Source organism: Amblyomma americanum, chromosome 6 (assembly GCF_052857255.1).
Source record: "Amblyomma americanum isolate KBUSLIRL-KWMA chromosome 6, ASM5285725v1, whole genome shotgun sequence".
In the NCBI taxonomy this organism is placed as follows: Eukaryota; Metazoa; Arthropoda; class Arachnida; order Ixodida; family Ixodidae; genus Amblyomma; species Amblyomma americanum.
The window spans coordinates 131,383,504-131,398,070 of NC_135502.1; the positions used below are offsets into that span (position 1 = coordinate 131,383,504).

Consider the following 14,567-nt stretch of genomic DNA (forward strand, 5'->3'; position numbering starts at 1 on the left):
TACTATTACTGGTTAGCATATTGCATTTTCCCCGCCTATGATGACATCACACTGTTCCGATCAATCGCGAGTTTTCAAACGTTGTCATTTCTTGTGCGAGGCTTTGTTGCGGTGCTGATGAGCCACCTAATGCTCTCGCCTTAATAAAACATTGCGCTCCCCTTTTGGTATCTAACTTTTTCTCGGACACAAATTTACCGCCACAGTGTGTTAGGGCGCTACGAGTTGGGGAACCTAGGCGATATATGGCAATTTAATGAGGAGTGGATTGTGGAAGAAAAGACTATAGGAAGAGGAGACGGTAACCACAGGTTTCGATGCACCATCCCTGATAGCTGCCGGCTGCGAAGTGAGTGCCGGTCACTGGCGGCAAGGGTTAACAACCGGGTCTCGGTTTCAAATTCAAGGCTAACCGATGGCAAAAGGGAAGCAATGTGAATCAGGAAAAGAAGCTTCCCAAAGTGTTGCACTCAGAATTCTTATCCGTTCAGAGCTGTTATGACGCCGCACGCATTTCGTCAGTTTTTCGTCTCTGGCGAGCTACAGTTTCGATATGTAGCGCCAATCGAAATGTATGTCCAGGTTCGTTCACTTCTAAGGTGAACACGTTGGCGCCACACGCTGGACGCCTGCGAACTAAGCAGCCCCGCAGAGAGCGCAGACGCCCAGACAGGGGTGTCGGCGCTTTTTGCACGTGCGTAGTAATGAACATCACTCCTATTTAACGCTCTGCAGAGGTGCCATTCGACTTCATCGCGCGCTGCTTTGTTCACCTCAGTAGCGGACGACCCTGTACACAGAGGCGTTTTATAGTTCGCGTATCACGGTGCCACATGGCTCTCGAACTCGCAGTGCAGTGCATCGTCGGGTGGAATCGCTCACTGCACCCGTGGAGGATACAAGGAGGCAGGGGAGATACCATCGTGGCCCCATTGCCGGCTTGACGATTGCGCACCTTCCCTCCTTCTTGCGAGGCCGGGAAGACACGGACGGAGACGGAGCAGCGCTCGTTTTTTTGGCTGGCGAGCGCGTTCGGAGACGTCCGTGTTTTTCTCCGCACACAGCGAGAGAAAAGAAGAAGCCGGGAGGACCGCAACGGCGGAGGTCGCGAGAACCAGTCGGACCTGCTGCCTTGCGGCCGGCCTACGGCGGGGCACGCGACAACAGACGCCGTAGCCGCGCGACGCGCCAAGCTTCCCTCTCGCGGTCGGCGGCGACGCGTCTTCCAAAACAGGTCAGGGACAGGACGGGGTTCGGGTTAACTCCGTTTCTCCACGGTTCGTTCCATCTTTAGTTGTTTTTTTTCTCCCTTCACTGCGTTCTTTGCAGAGAGGAAGTGGCGCTGTTGGTGACTAGCAATTAAGCCCGTGTCGGACGAACTCGTGCGGAAGGTGCTCTATCACCCTGCGGAATGTGTTGATTCTGGTGTCCGGCGAGGAGTGCCGCAAAAGGAGACGGCACCTGTTTTATGACCAGGCCGAAAAAGACGAGGGGGGGGGGGGGGGGCTTGGAAGCGCTAGTAACCGAGAATAACAGCAAGAAGACCTTGAATTGGAGTGGGCAAACTGTACAATCTCCCGCACTGCACTTCTGAAAGTTTTGCTCTATAGACGACGAAGAAAATTTCAGCGTCGAAATTTTCTGTTTAGTTTTAAATAGATGAAACAAATAGAACTGAGGTGTGGTAAGGCGAGTACTCAGCGCTCCCGACGTCTTATTTGTTCTGAAAACGCAGAAAACGGTCGAGCGCTGACAGTTCTCAATTATGCCGCAGTGACATTATCACGCGCGTTCGACGCGCGTTGTGAAAGGGCCATCGCGAGTGGTTTTTCTCTCCTTTCCATCTGCAGTGTGCGACAGCTAGAGGGGATATTAGAAAAAGAAAAGTTGAAGGGAAGCAATTTATACCACTTGCTCACAAAAGTGAAAAATATGCTAAAAGAAGGTGACTTACGTCTACGACAGAAATTTCGTACGTTATGGCACGGTACGTACGTTTATACTGGTTCTACGTTTCTTTTGGAAACGCGCGCGCTGTCTCGTCGAAGTCCGAACGTTTCTAAGCCGAGAAAATTGCGCGAGGCACGAGGAGGCCCGGTCCCGACGCGGCTTTCGGCGCATAATCCCGTTTGAGTGATGGCCTTTCCCGGCCGGAGACGTGTGCGGAAGGCAGTCGCGCTTGATGGACTACTTCGACTTCGTCGCGCGTTTCTTCATAGCACTCGGCTGACGGCTCTCGTATCGTGCGTGTTCGAGTATGCGGCGAATGCGTTAATCTTCCTCTCGGCGCTCGGTGCTTAGTCGTTTTCCCCTCCAGTCTCGGGGAAGTCTCCGCGTTGCGGCCCCGCCGAAGTTACTGGCACGGCCGTCTGCGTCTTCGCACTGCGTTTTCCGTCGGACTTGATGGACTCACCTCGCTGATATGCTCTAACGTGCAGTATAGAAAGGAGGCCACCTCAACGCTGTATTCACGCACGCCTGCGACGAAGAACAATGAAAATAAAATAAAGGAACACCTAATATCAGGGTTTGCAAGCCCGCCAAGCGAGGGAAGGATTCGCTCCGACAGTGGTCTGGAAGTGTTGCACGAATAATGGGCCGGATCTGAAATGCCTAAGGAATGCACCCCCAGGAAAATGCGCCTGACGGGATAAAAGACCGGCCCTAGAGGCATTCGTCGGGTGCTATTTCGTAGTATTTGTGCGCATTCTACATATCACTTTTGGGAATCGGACGCGCTAACGGACGTAGTGCATCAAACGTACTAACGTACTACGTAATGCACCGGTTTCCCGGACTCCTCTTGCACGCGCGCACTGGCATTGGCGGAGCCAGTGTGACATTCCTTGTGTGCTACGAGGTACATTCCTTGTGTGTGCAACGAGGTACATTCCTTGTGTGTGCTGCGAGGTACATTCCTTGTGTGTGCTGCGAGGTTCCGCGTTCCACGGCGCGGCGTAGACGGAGACCCAGATGACAGCGGCATCATCAATTACCCAGCCATGCACTTTGAGTGACGACCAGAACGAAGGGACCCGCCGCCGTGACAGCGGCATCATCAATTACCCAGCCATGCTCTTTGAGTGACGACCAGAACAACCGGACCCGCCGCCGCCGCCGCGGGGAAACAGGCTTTATCCTCCCCAATTTGCGTGGCCGTTCCAGGTGAGGCCCTCCCGGGCACATTCCAGGACAGGGGAGCTGTCAGCGGGCCAGAGCGCGCCGTACCACAGCCAACGCTATGCGCTACCGCGAAGACAACATTCTTTCCCTCCTTCCCCTTTCGACGTGGGCTATCGCCGGGAAGGCACCCACAGCTTCCCGCCGTGCCTCGTGAACAAAAGCGCATTCCCAGAAGGGCCGTGACGGACACCTGTCATGGCGGACAGGCAGTACTCGCCAAGAATGTGGAAAGACAGGCGCTAGTGAATTAGCTCCGAAGAGAGAGCCTGTGTATACTCTCACTTGAGAGAGAGTGGTGGCGTTTTTGTTGTTTATTTAGTTTGTATTGTTAACAGACTCTGGGTTCGAGGCTAAGCCCAACCCAAGGAGTTGTCCCCATCTCGCATGTTATTTTGGATTGGAGAATTGATGCTTTGGGCGGGCCACTGGAAATGACCGCCCTTAGTCCTTTGTTAATCAAGTGCTTAAAAGCACATGTAAACGGATGCAGTCCAGTCTGAGCTGAGGACGACATCGTTCGCCAAGAGGGCCTTCAGCGCCGAAGCCCGACGGCGTGCAGCTTCTGCCAGCAACCGCTCGAGCCCAACTCCGGAGCCACTCCATCGCCCCCATGAAGTCGTCGGCACGTAAGCTCGGACGCCCCAGCCTCTGATGTATAATCTTAATCATGTGTAATTATTGAATATACCTGTTTGTTTAAACTGAGCCATACGGTGTCTCTTTGCCTCTCCGTCCCGTGTGGACCTGCGCATTATGGGGGTCATCACACTGGTGTCAGAAGTGGGGTCTCAAAAGCAAATGTCCTCTGAATGCGGTGACATTCATGACTTCAAAATTGTAATCAAAAGGGAATCACGGGACTGATTGTGGGACTTTTACCCCCATTTGAGAGGCTTGAGGCACTGGAGGGCTTGAAAAAAAAATGACTGTATCTGAGGGAGCTCCCACTCCACAGCCGTCGCTCGGAGCAAGCATGCTGGCATTAGGAAGCGTCATTCCGACGTTTACGGGAGATAAGACAGGGGTTCCAATCTGCGATTTCTTTTCCATGCTAGAAGAGATTGGGAAAATGGGGGGATGGTCCGATGCTCAAATGCTGGGAATGGCGAGGTGTAAGATGGCAGGAGCTGCTCATGATTTTGCCTGGCGAGACGAAAAAGTAAAATCCACAAAATCATTTGCGGAATTTAAGAAGCTCGCGTTTGAGCATTTCGACACTGAACCACGTCACGTGCGGGTACAGAGGTTCCGTGACGCCGGACAGATGGTAGGGGAGGACGTGCGAACATTTGCGTCGCGGCTTCAGCGCCTAGCACGCGATACGTTAAGCAGGGAGGAGGAAGGAGACCAGCTAAGGAAGAAATACGCGGAGGATATACTTAAAGAGGAAATGACCGCTTTGTTCGTGGCTGGTCTGCAAGACCCCGTGCGCCGGTTCGTGCTCTCGCGCAAGCCGAGCAATTTCGACCAAGCCGTGGAGGCCGCATTGGATGAGGAACGAAATGAGGCGTTAACGACAGCCGCAGCGAGAGTACGCGTCATAGAGAGAGCGGTGCTCAACCCTGAGGTTGCTCTCTTGACAGAGCGGTTAGATCGCTTGGAACAGCTGCTAACTCAGCAGGTAGAACGCCAGGTTGAAGCGCGCGCTCAACAGCGCCCATTCGCTGGAAACCGGAGACCGCCACAAAGCTACAGGCGCGGTATGCGAGATTTTGAAGAAATCGTATGCTTCGCTTGCCAGGGTCGCGGACACATCGCCAGGTTCTGCCAAAACGTGCGCCGTGGGGAGCCACAAAGAGAAGCAGGCGAGACACGCCCTAAGCAAGCCGACAGCGGGGCTCCAGATACCGAGACAAAAAACTAGTTAGTCCTCCCCAGCCTGAGGAGCGTGGGGAGGGAGCAGTGGATGATGAGGTGGTGGTAGTTTGTGTGGCCGACGAGGCATGCCCTGTTGTGCGTTGCAAGTTAAATGGTTGCTGCATGGAATTGTTGATAGATACGGGGTCAAAGGTGACATTGCTTAAGGAGAGCAGTTTTAACACGCTTCGAAGGAAGGGGGACCGCGAGGTGTTGGAAGCGTCGGGTGGTATGGCAACCAAATTTGTAGGCATAACGGGGGATCCTCTTGGCATAAGTGGACTCTACCGGTTACACTTTTCTCTCGGCGGAATTGCATTGGAGCACCCCTGCTACGTATGCCCGGACACGGTGTCTCTGCCAAACGGAGTGTCAGGTATATTAGGGCAGGATTTTTTGAGAAAAGGGAAGGTAGTAGTCTCATTCTCTGAGGAAGAGGTTAATGCGGGCGGCTCAAAAGTTCCGTTTTTGAACAGGAGAGGGGCTGAGATTCGCATTACCGATATTGACACCCGTCAAACAGTGGGATCATTGGAGAAGGTATATTCGCGGGTTGCCGTCAGGCTGGTCGATGAGGCGGTCGTCCTTCCTTGGTCGGAGCACATTTTGTACGCGTTTGTGCCTTCAGATGTAGAGAGCGGCGCCGTGGGAGTGCTTGAGCCGGTCGACTCTCTCAGCAATGGCCTGAAGGCAGCCACGTGCCTCGTGACAGTTAATGACGCCCACAGAGTGCCCCTACGGGTGGTTAACTGTAGCCAGCAGCCACTGAGCCTTCCCAAGAACAAAACATTGGCTTTCTTCACCTCTGCGATAGAGCTACGTGAGCCCACCGATACGGTACTCGCAACTGTAGAGCATGCTAGTCCTTCGGCTCCTCCAAAGGTGTCGTTCGATCTTTCTCACGTAAAATCCAGGGAGAGGGAGGCTCTGGCTGGTTTGCTGAACGACTACTCGGAGGTATTCGCCGCGTCCAACCTGGATTTGGGCTGCTGTGGCGTTATAAAGCACAGGATAGAAACCGGCACTTCATCGCCCGTTTACCAGCGTGCGTACAGGATTCCTTACTCCCAACGTGAGGAGATGGAGCGGCAGGTGCAGGACCTGATTGATCGCGGCATTGTCGAACACTCAAAGTCACCCTGGGGAGCACCAGCACTATTGGTGGAAAAGCCAGATGGCTCGTATCGATTGGTAGTGGACTACCGCAAACTAAATGCCGTAACTCGCATCGATCCATACCCCATCCCCAATATACCGGAGACGCTTTCTCAGCTGGGCTCTGCCAGGTACTTCACGGTAGTGGACATGGCGGCGGGATTCTGGCAGATAGCAATGGATCCGGCAGATGCCGAGAAAACGGCATTCAACACGCCCTCAGGGCACTATGAATGGAAAAGAATGCCGATGGGTCTGGCCAACAGCCCTGCTGTCTGGCAGAGAACCGCTGATGTTATCCTGGCAGGTCTTCTGGGGAGGCTGTGCTTCGTGTATATGGATGACATTATCATATACAGTGACAGTTTTGATAACCATTTGCGCGATATTGAGCAGGTTTTGGTGCGACTAAGAGCAGCGGGTCTCAAGCTGAAGCCCTTTAAGTGCCAATTCCTCAAAAACGAGGTGAAATACCTCGGGCACGTTGTTTCAGCTGACGGCGTGCGACCGGACCCTGAGAAACTAAGGTGTGTCTCGGATTTTCCATCCCCGACTAGCGTCCGCCAGGTCCGGCAGTTTCTCGGCCTGATCGGTTACTACCGAAGGCACATAGAGGAGTTCGCCAAGCTCGCTAAGCCGCTCACCGCCTTAACAGCCAAAAATGTCGCCTTTCGCTGGGACGAAAACGCGGAGGATGCTTTTGGGGCCCTGAAAAGGAAGCTAATGAGTGCACCGCTGTTGCGCCACCCGGATTTTAATTTGCCCTTCGTTATGGCCACAGATGCGTCAAAGTTCTCAGTTGGTGCCGTGCTATCTCAGGTTATCGAGGGCAAAGAACATCCCATTGCTTTTGCTAGCCGACAGCTGAGCCCCACAGAGCAAAAGTACGGAGCTACGGAAAGGGAGTGCCTCGCCGTTGTCTGGGCAGTAAAGCACTTCAGATGCTACCTTTACAGCCGCAAATTCAAGCTAGTCACAGACTGCCATCCTCTGAAATGGGTGATGAGTGTCAGGGACCCTAGCTCGCGACTCGCTAGATGGAATCTACACCTGCAGGAATACTGCTTTGAAGTTGAGCACAAGTCAGGAAAGACGCATCTGAATGCTGATGCACTCAGCCGCACAGCTGCCGTGGCAGCTATAGATGAGTTTGTCCCCGTAGTCGACCCCGCCGAATTACGCACAGAGCAGTGCAAAGATCCGGACCTGAAGCGAATAATCGAAAGCAACGAGAACGCACCGTCTCACCCCGAACAGCTAGGTTATTTCATTGGCAAAGACGGCACCCTGTGTCGGCGCACGAGGCCAACCAGGAAAGGGAGACCAGAGAAAACCGCTTGGGAGAGAGTCGTCATACCTCGGTCGTGGACAGAAAGGGTTCTTCGCGCGTTTCACGATGCGCCATGCGCCGGTCATTTTGGCGTAGCGAAGACACGCAGGCGTGTGGAGCGTTTGTACTTTTGGAGTGGCATGCGACAGGATGTTAGAGACTACTGTGCGAAGTGTCATTCCTGTCTCGAAAGAAAAACACCCAAGGGACGAAGACCAGCTCCAATTCAACCGTTCCCTGAGGTTTCGGCTCCCTTCGAGCGGACAGGTATGGACATAATGGGCCCATTGCCCACGACCACTTCCGGAAACAAGTACATTTTAGTATTAGTCGATCACCTTTCAAAATACGCGGAAGCGGTAGCACTCCCAGATCAGAAGGCAGACATGGTTGCAAGAGCATTTGTCGAACAGATCGTGCTCCGACATGGACCCCCGAGGCAACTCTTGACAGATCGGGGAACGAACTTCGTGTCGCAGCTAATGAGGAGAGTTTGCGAGCTGCTTAAGATCGCTAAGAAGCAGACAACACCGTACCATCCGGCTTGCAACGGCGCGGTGGAGCGACTAAACCAAACCGTGGCCGGGTTCCTGTCGCATTTTGTTTCGCGCGACCAGCGGGACTGGGACTTGTGGCTCCCGTATGCAATGTTTGCCTACAATTCCGCAGCACACGAGAGCACGGGCGAATCGCCATTCTTTCTTCTCTACGGCCGAGACCCGGACCAGCCTAGTGAAGTGCCAGAGGGCCCCCGTCGTGTCCCATACGCTTCACTGGACGACTATAAGGTTGAGCTAGAATCGCGCTTGCAAGTGGCGAGGGACATCGCAAAGGAAGCATTAAAGAATGCGGCGAAGCGCAGGAAGGAGGTGCACGATCGCAGTGCTAGAGACGCGCCGTTTAATGTGGGGGACAGCGTGTACATTGAAAACTGCCAAAGGCAGATTGGGCTAGCTCGTAAGTTCCAGACGAAGTGGAGAGGACCGTGCGAGGTTGTCGAGAAGCTTTCTCCGGTAAACTTCAGAGTCCGAGACGTGAACCGGCGCTTGATAAGGATACACGCAAATCGCCTCAAGTCGGCACCGGTTCAGTATTCACGAAATGAGGAAAGGGAAAGCGCGGATTTTGATGGGGACAGAAGTGAAGCGGAGCGCGCAGATAGTTCGCAAGAAACGCCCTCTCCTGCATTTGTTCGGCAGGCGCCAGAGGTGACGGCCAGAATGCCACCGGATTTACTTCATGCATTGCTAGAAGAAGAAGCGCGCGAGATTGCCGCGCAGATAACGCCAGGAGAGGCTCCTGCCACGAGCCCTCGCGAGTCCCAAAGCAGACAAAGGGTCACAGACTTACTTAGTATGACTCATGAAGGCCGATATCCGCTGCGAAATCGGAAAGCTAAGTCGGACTAATGGTGTAAACAGAGCGGAGTTGTGAACTGGTCAGAATTGTGTAATGCCGCAGCTCATAACATTGCTATATGCGTATGTGTTAAGTTATCGGAGTTAATAGTTAAACCTTTCTGTCATTAAGTAACACCTTCACAGGAGAGCATGCGGAGCGCATGCAGAACCTGCCCTACTTCCTTTCGTTATCTATATTTTTGTCTGTGCCGTGATCGTGCTAGAAGTGGGAGCTCCTTTGTAACTGTGGTAAATTTATTTCGTCCAGTTTGGACTAGAAAGGAGAGGCTTGGGTGCTGAGTTTCATGTTTATCTGTAAAAGAAGATCAGTGCTGCCCCTGGAGACGCCAGTTATGACAGCGGAGGCATTGGTGTTGTGCAGTGGTGTTGAGTGCAGCGAAAAGTGTTTTGTCGGACGCACTTTGCGAGGCGATTCAGAAAGACAAGGGGAGCTGCAGGGACTCAAATGTTCGGAGAACATTCTTCTGGAGGGTGAGCGAGTGTGACATTCCTTGTGTGCTACGAGGTACATTCCTTGTGTGTGCAACGAGGTACATTCCTTGTGTGTGCTGCGAGGTACATTCCTTGTGTGTGCTGCGAGGTGCATTCCTTGTGTGTGCTGCGAGGTTCCGCGTTCCACGGCGCGGCGTAGACGGAGACCCAGATGACAGCGGCATCATCAATTACCCAGCCATGCACTTTGAGTGACGACCAGAACGAAGGGACCCGCCGCCGTGACAGCGGCATCATCAATTACCCAGCCATGCTCTTTGAGTGACGACCAGAACAACCGGACCCGCCGCCGCCGCCGCGGGGAAACAGGCTTTATCCTCCCCAATTTGCGTGGCCGTTCCAGGTGCGGCCCTCCCGGGCACATTCCAGGACAGGGGAGCTGTCAGCGGGCCAGAGCGCGCCGTACCACAGCCAACGCTATGCGCTACCGCGAAGACAACATTCTTTCCCTCCTTCCCCTTTCGACGTGGGCTATCGCCGGGAAGGCACCCACAGCTTCCCGCCGTGCCTCGTGAACAAAAGCGCATTCCCAGAAGGGCCGTGACGGACACCTGTCATGGCGGACAGGCAGTACTCGCCAAGAATGTGGAAAGACAGGCGCTAGTGAATTAGCTCCGAAGAGAGAGCCTGTGTATACTCTCACTTGAGAGAGAGTGGTGGCGTTTTTGTTGTTTATTTAGTTTGTATTGTTAACAGACTCTGGGTTCGAGGCTAAGCCCAACCCAAGGGGTTGTCCCCATCTCGCATGTTATTTTGGATTGGAGAATTGATGCTTTGGGCGGGCCACTGGAAATGACCGCCCTTAGTCCTTTGTTAATCAAGTGCTTAAAAGCACATGTAAACGGATGCAGTCCAGTCTGAGCTGAGGACGACATCGTTCGCCAAGAGGGCCTTCAGCGCCGAAGCCCGACGGCGTGCAGCTTCTGCCAGCAACCGCTCGAGCCCAACTCCGGAGCCACTGCATCGCCCCCATGAAGTCGTCGGCACGTAAGCTCGGACGCCCCAGCCTCTGATGTATAATCTTAATCATGTGTATTTATTGAATATACCTGTTTGTTTAAACTGAGCCATACGGTGTCTCTTTGCCTCTCCGTCCCGTGTGGACCTGCGCATTATGGGGGTCATCACACTGTATTCACGCACGCCTGCGACGAAGAACAATGAAAATAAAATAAAGGAACACCTAATATCAGGGTTTGCAAGCCCGCCAAGCGAGGGAAGGATTCGCTCCGACAGTGGTCTGGAAGTGTTGCACGAATAATGGGCCGGATCTGAAATGCCTAAGGAATGCACCCCCAGGAAAATGCGCCTGACGGGATAAAAGACTGGCCCTAGAGGCATTCGTCAGGTGCTATTTCGTAGTATTTGTGCGCATTCTACATATCACTTTTGGGAATCGGACGCGCTAACGGACGTAGTGCATCAAACGTACTAACGTACTACGTAATGCACCGGTTTCCCGGACTCCTCTTGCACGCGCGCACTGGCATTGGCGGAGCCAGGCTCGTGTGCAGCTGCTGTCCGTCATACGTCGACGCTAGTACCTCTCCGCTATGCTGAATCTGTCTAATATGGACCAAGATTCCGTGTTGAAATTGCTTCTAGTGTTTGCGGAAACGCAAATAGAAAAGTTCGCTACCTTTACGCGACAGTGCACAAGCGGCGTTTAAGGGCTTAAGGATGAAACACCCATGGCATAATTCCCGCTAAAGGTAACCCGTAAGAAGAGCTTCACTGCCGAAGCGTAGTCCATATTATTTATGCGAAAGCTTTACTAGGCTATGTTGACAGGGATCGTGTCCGCCAAATATGTCCGTAGGAGTTGTGAGGAACTCAGCACAGAGAGTGCCAAACCGATGGTTGTGATCGATAGAAGGACGACGTGAGGCTGATGTCGCAAAAAAAAAATTCAAAATCGGATGAGTAGTCAATTAATAAGAGTCAGAAATGCACAAAAGTGGGCGGGGCCAGAGCAAAAGTGGCGCGAAAGTTGAAAACTCTGGAAGTAGGCGGAGCTACAGAGCGGGGCCAAATAATAAAAACTGGAAGTGTGGACAGAGCCAAAGCGTGGCGCAAGTTTGAAAACTCGAAATGGACAATCACGCGACCAGTGATAAGTGATTGATACATAACCAAAGTACTGCATGATCAATAAGGTATCGAGATAAAGAGAATCAAAGAGCAGCAAAGAGAGGCGACGAGCTCGAGCCGAGGAGGCGTCACTGCTTTCGCATTACTCCAATGCGCGTTACCGCAGTGATCTCTAACATTTTTTCCGTCCGCGGGTGTACATATTACAGTAGAAAGCGCGTTACCGCAGTGATCTCTAACGTTTTTTCTGTCCGCGGGTGTACATATTACAGTAGAAAGCTCTGCTAGAATGGAAAAGCTGAAGAGTTGCTTGCGAACGGTGCTTCTCCACCAGTAAATCCTAATAACATGTTATTTTCCAGATTATATATTGTGGGGCTTAACGTCCCGAAGCAAAATATGGCCTCTGAGGGACGCCGTAGTGAACGGCTGCGGATTAATTTATACCGCCTGGTGTCCGTTAACTTTCGCTGATATTGTACAGCACATGGGTGTTTTTGATTTTCGCCTCCATCAAAATATGTCCGCCGCGGTCGGTTTCGAACCAGCGACCTTGGGATTAGCAGCCTTCCGCCCAAAGCTACTGGGCCACCACAGACGGTTGTTAATTTTCAATATCGCGACAAAAAAATAAAGGAACTGTACAGATAAAATAGTCTTCTCGGTTCTTGTTTTTCAAGGCGGGCTTTTATTAGAATAAGAACAACAACAGCATATGCACAAAGGCAGTTATGAGAATGTACACATGAACGTCGGGAGCCTACAATGCGTCAGCAAGTGAACTGGGTGGACGACGGCATTCGCTTGAGGCCGGACATGGAAGGTCGATTTAAATGGCTTCTTCTTAGGAGCCTCGACAGAAACCAAAACAAATATTAAGAGCGCTTCTGACAAAAGATGACACAAGGCCACATCAACACTGGTCTAATTCACGAACACTCTTTATTTATATTAAATGTACTCTGTATCTACAGAAAGATGACAAAATCACTACTCCTCTCACGCCTAGCAATAAACAAAGTTCGTCTTCTTTTTCTTGCCAACTGTCGGTCAATTCTGCTTTTAGCCGGTCCGTGTGTCGCATATATTCAGGTAAACGACGGTAGCTAGGTAAAAACTCTCGCAATGGCTGGGCCAGGGGGCATTAGCTCAATTCAAACAAACTGAGTCACCACACAGGTCAATGGTCGTTGGCAGTTACAGTCCTCAACGAACTTTTCAGAGCCCCTGGGCTCACAAACCGAAACTGCCGCCACGCGTCTTATGGCATGTGGTTTATGTGGTGTGCGATCGGCGCTCTGAACCACTGCCCAGGAAACGGTCAAGTCTTTGAAGAGACCCACACTCCGTAGTAAGGTTACACAATGGGCGCCGAGGGCGACTCCGCCTACTTTAAGATTGGGCTGAGGAACTTCAGGCGTCAGATTACGGTCAATTCTGGTTGCTCTTCCCGTGTCAGTCCTACGCTGGCGGCCCATTTGCACCAATCGACAGCAATTATCAGAAGCTACAGGCTGTCAAACTGATTTGGCCCATTGACGACTTGTTCCCCGTAGGCAGTCAGCCGGTAAAGGACCAGCCGCGCGATGAGGTCAACACTAGTATTTATGTAGCACTTGCTCCGCCAACGGGCCGCCCAAACCATTCAAAACCACCTGAAAACCCTCAAGGTAAAATTAAGAGAGATTAATTTGTAGTTGGTAAATTGAAAAACGCGTTTTTATTTTGAGCGAATTAAACTATTCACGAACGAGCTCACTTGAAAAAAATTCTGCGTATTGTAATATGTTTCATTTCAGAGTTGAAGCTACCAGTGGCCGCGGTAATGTTCCACGCTATATTGTTGCACGACACCGTCGCCTGATGGTAAATAAAACAGGGGCGGCAACACGTCTCTACGTTTCGCTCCGTTTCATACTAAGGGTAGCGCTTGTTGGAGCAGCAGGTGCGATCCAGCAAATTTAAGCAACCTTATTTTCCTGTTATTTCGGAAACAGTGGCGGAGGCCCACACATTAGAACCCATGGTCGTCGTAGTAATCGAGTTCGTGTGCTAAATGAGCAGGCAGCTGCAGGCAGCTTGCTTTCGCATTGCTCGCCGACCTACGCTTCTCAGAAATAGGCATGACAAACGCGCAGAGAAGAGTTCGACTGCTTGCTTCAAATTTGCACGATTTCAACGAGGTGCCGCACCGTGTATTTGTATAGAGGCACAGCGCAAGCACACAGTCCGGCAGCCCAGTCCGCGAGCCGGCTGGGCCAACTTACGCGGGCACCAGCTCAACAATGGCGCAGCGCTTAGAGCCAACCGCTCGCCTATAACAGAGAGACGGGAAAGGGTTGCAAGAATGGCTCGAAAAGTGAGGGGTGGGAAGGTAAGGGGGGGGGGCAAGAACAGGGAATTTGAAGTCATCGATCCCCCGGTTTGGGCGTTCTCAGGCGGCGAATCCCTGCTGCCAGTAAGTGGAAGCAGCGGGCGCAGGCAGGCAGCGCACCAAGTTCACGGCGGCCGCGGAGATCGATGCAGCAGTGCAGGACAGCGGGCGGGGTTGCCGCGACTCGACTGTTCAACTCGAGGACTGCGCGGCCCCCGGTGCTGGCCAGCTGTCGGCCTATCGACCGGGCTGGAACTTTTCCCGCTCCAGTTGGCGGATCAGATCGTCCTCGGCCTTCGATGGTCCACTGGCGACGGCGACCGACGCGAACAGTGGGGTCGGTGCCACAGTCGGTCTCGTGGATGCCTTCTCGGCGTCTCCCTCTTCTTCGATAACAGCCGGGGCGTCAGCCTTGGACTCCGTCTCTGCGAGAGAGCCGACGTCTCAGATCGAGAACAAGTCCAGCTGTCTTGGCCATCGCTTCCGGTTGCGAGGCAATTGTGGATTATTGTAAGATACTGCTGTGAACATATTGATAGGAACGGTCTAATCTTCCGAGGCGTACCAAAACCTTGCTTTTAAAGTTTGTTCTGCGATCGCATCAAGTAGTTAGGAATGCCATATAAAACGAATGGGGTGAGTTTTTGACAATAAATTGCAGAAA

At 52.5% G+C, this 14,567-nt stretch overlaps 1 protein-coding gene across 2 annotated transcripts in view; it reads right to left on the minus strand.

Moving 5' to 3' along the window:
• Positions 1-14,567, minus strand: part of LOC144094108 (uncharacterized) — a 409,816-nt gene that overhangs the window by 76,501 nt on the left and 318,748 nt on the right. The window contains exon 7 of one of the 2 annotated variants that reach the window (XM_077628021.1): positions 12,455-14,328. The exons of the other annotated variant lie outside the window; for it this stretch is intronic. Coding sequence (XP_077484147.1) covers positions 14,141-14,328 — 188 coding nt within the window. The 3' untranslated portion in view covers positions 12,455-14,140. Of the gene's footprint in view, positions 1-12,454; positions 14,329-14,567 lie in introns of those variants that run through there. 2 annotated transcript variants of the gene reach the window in all.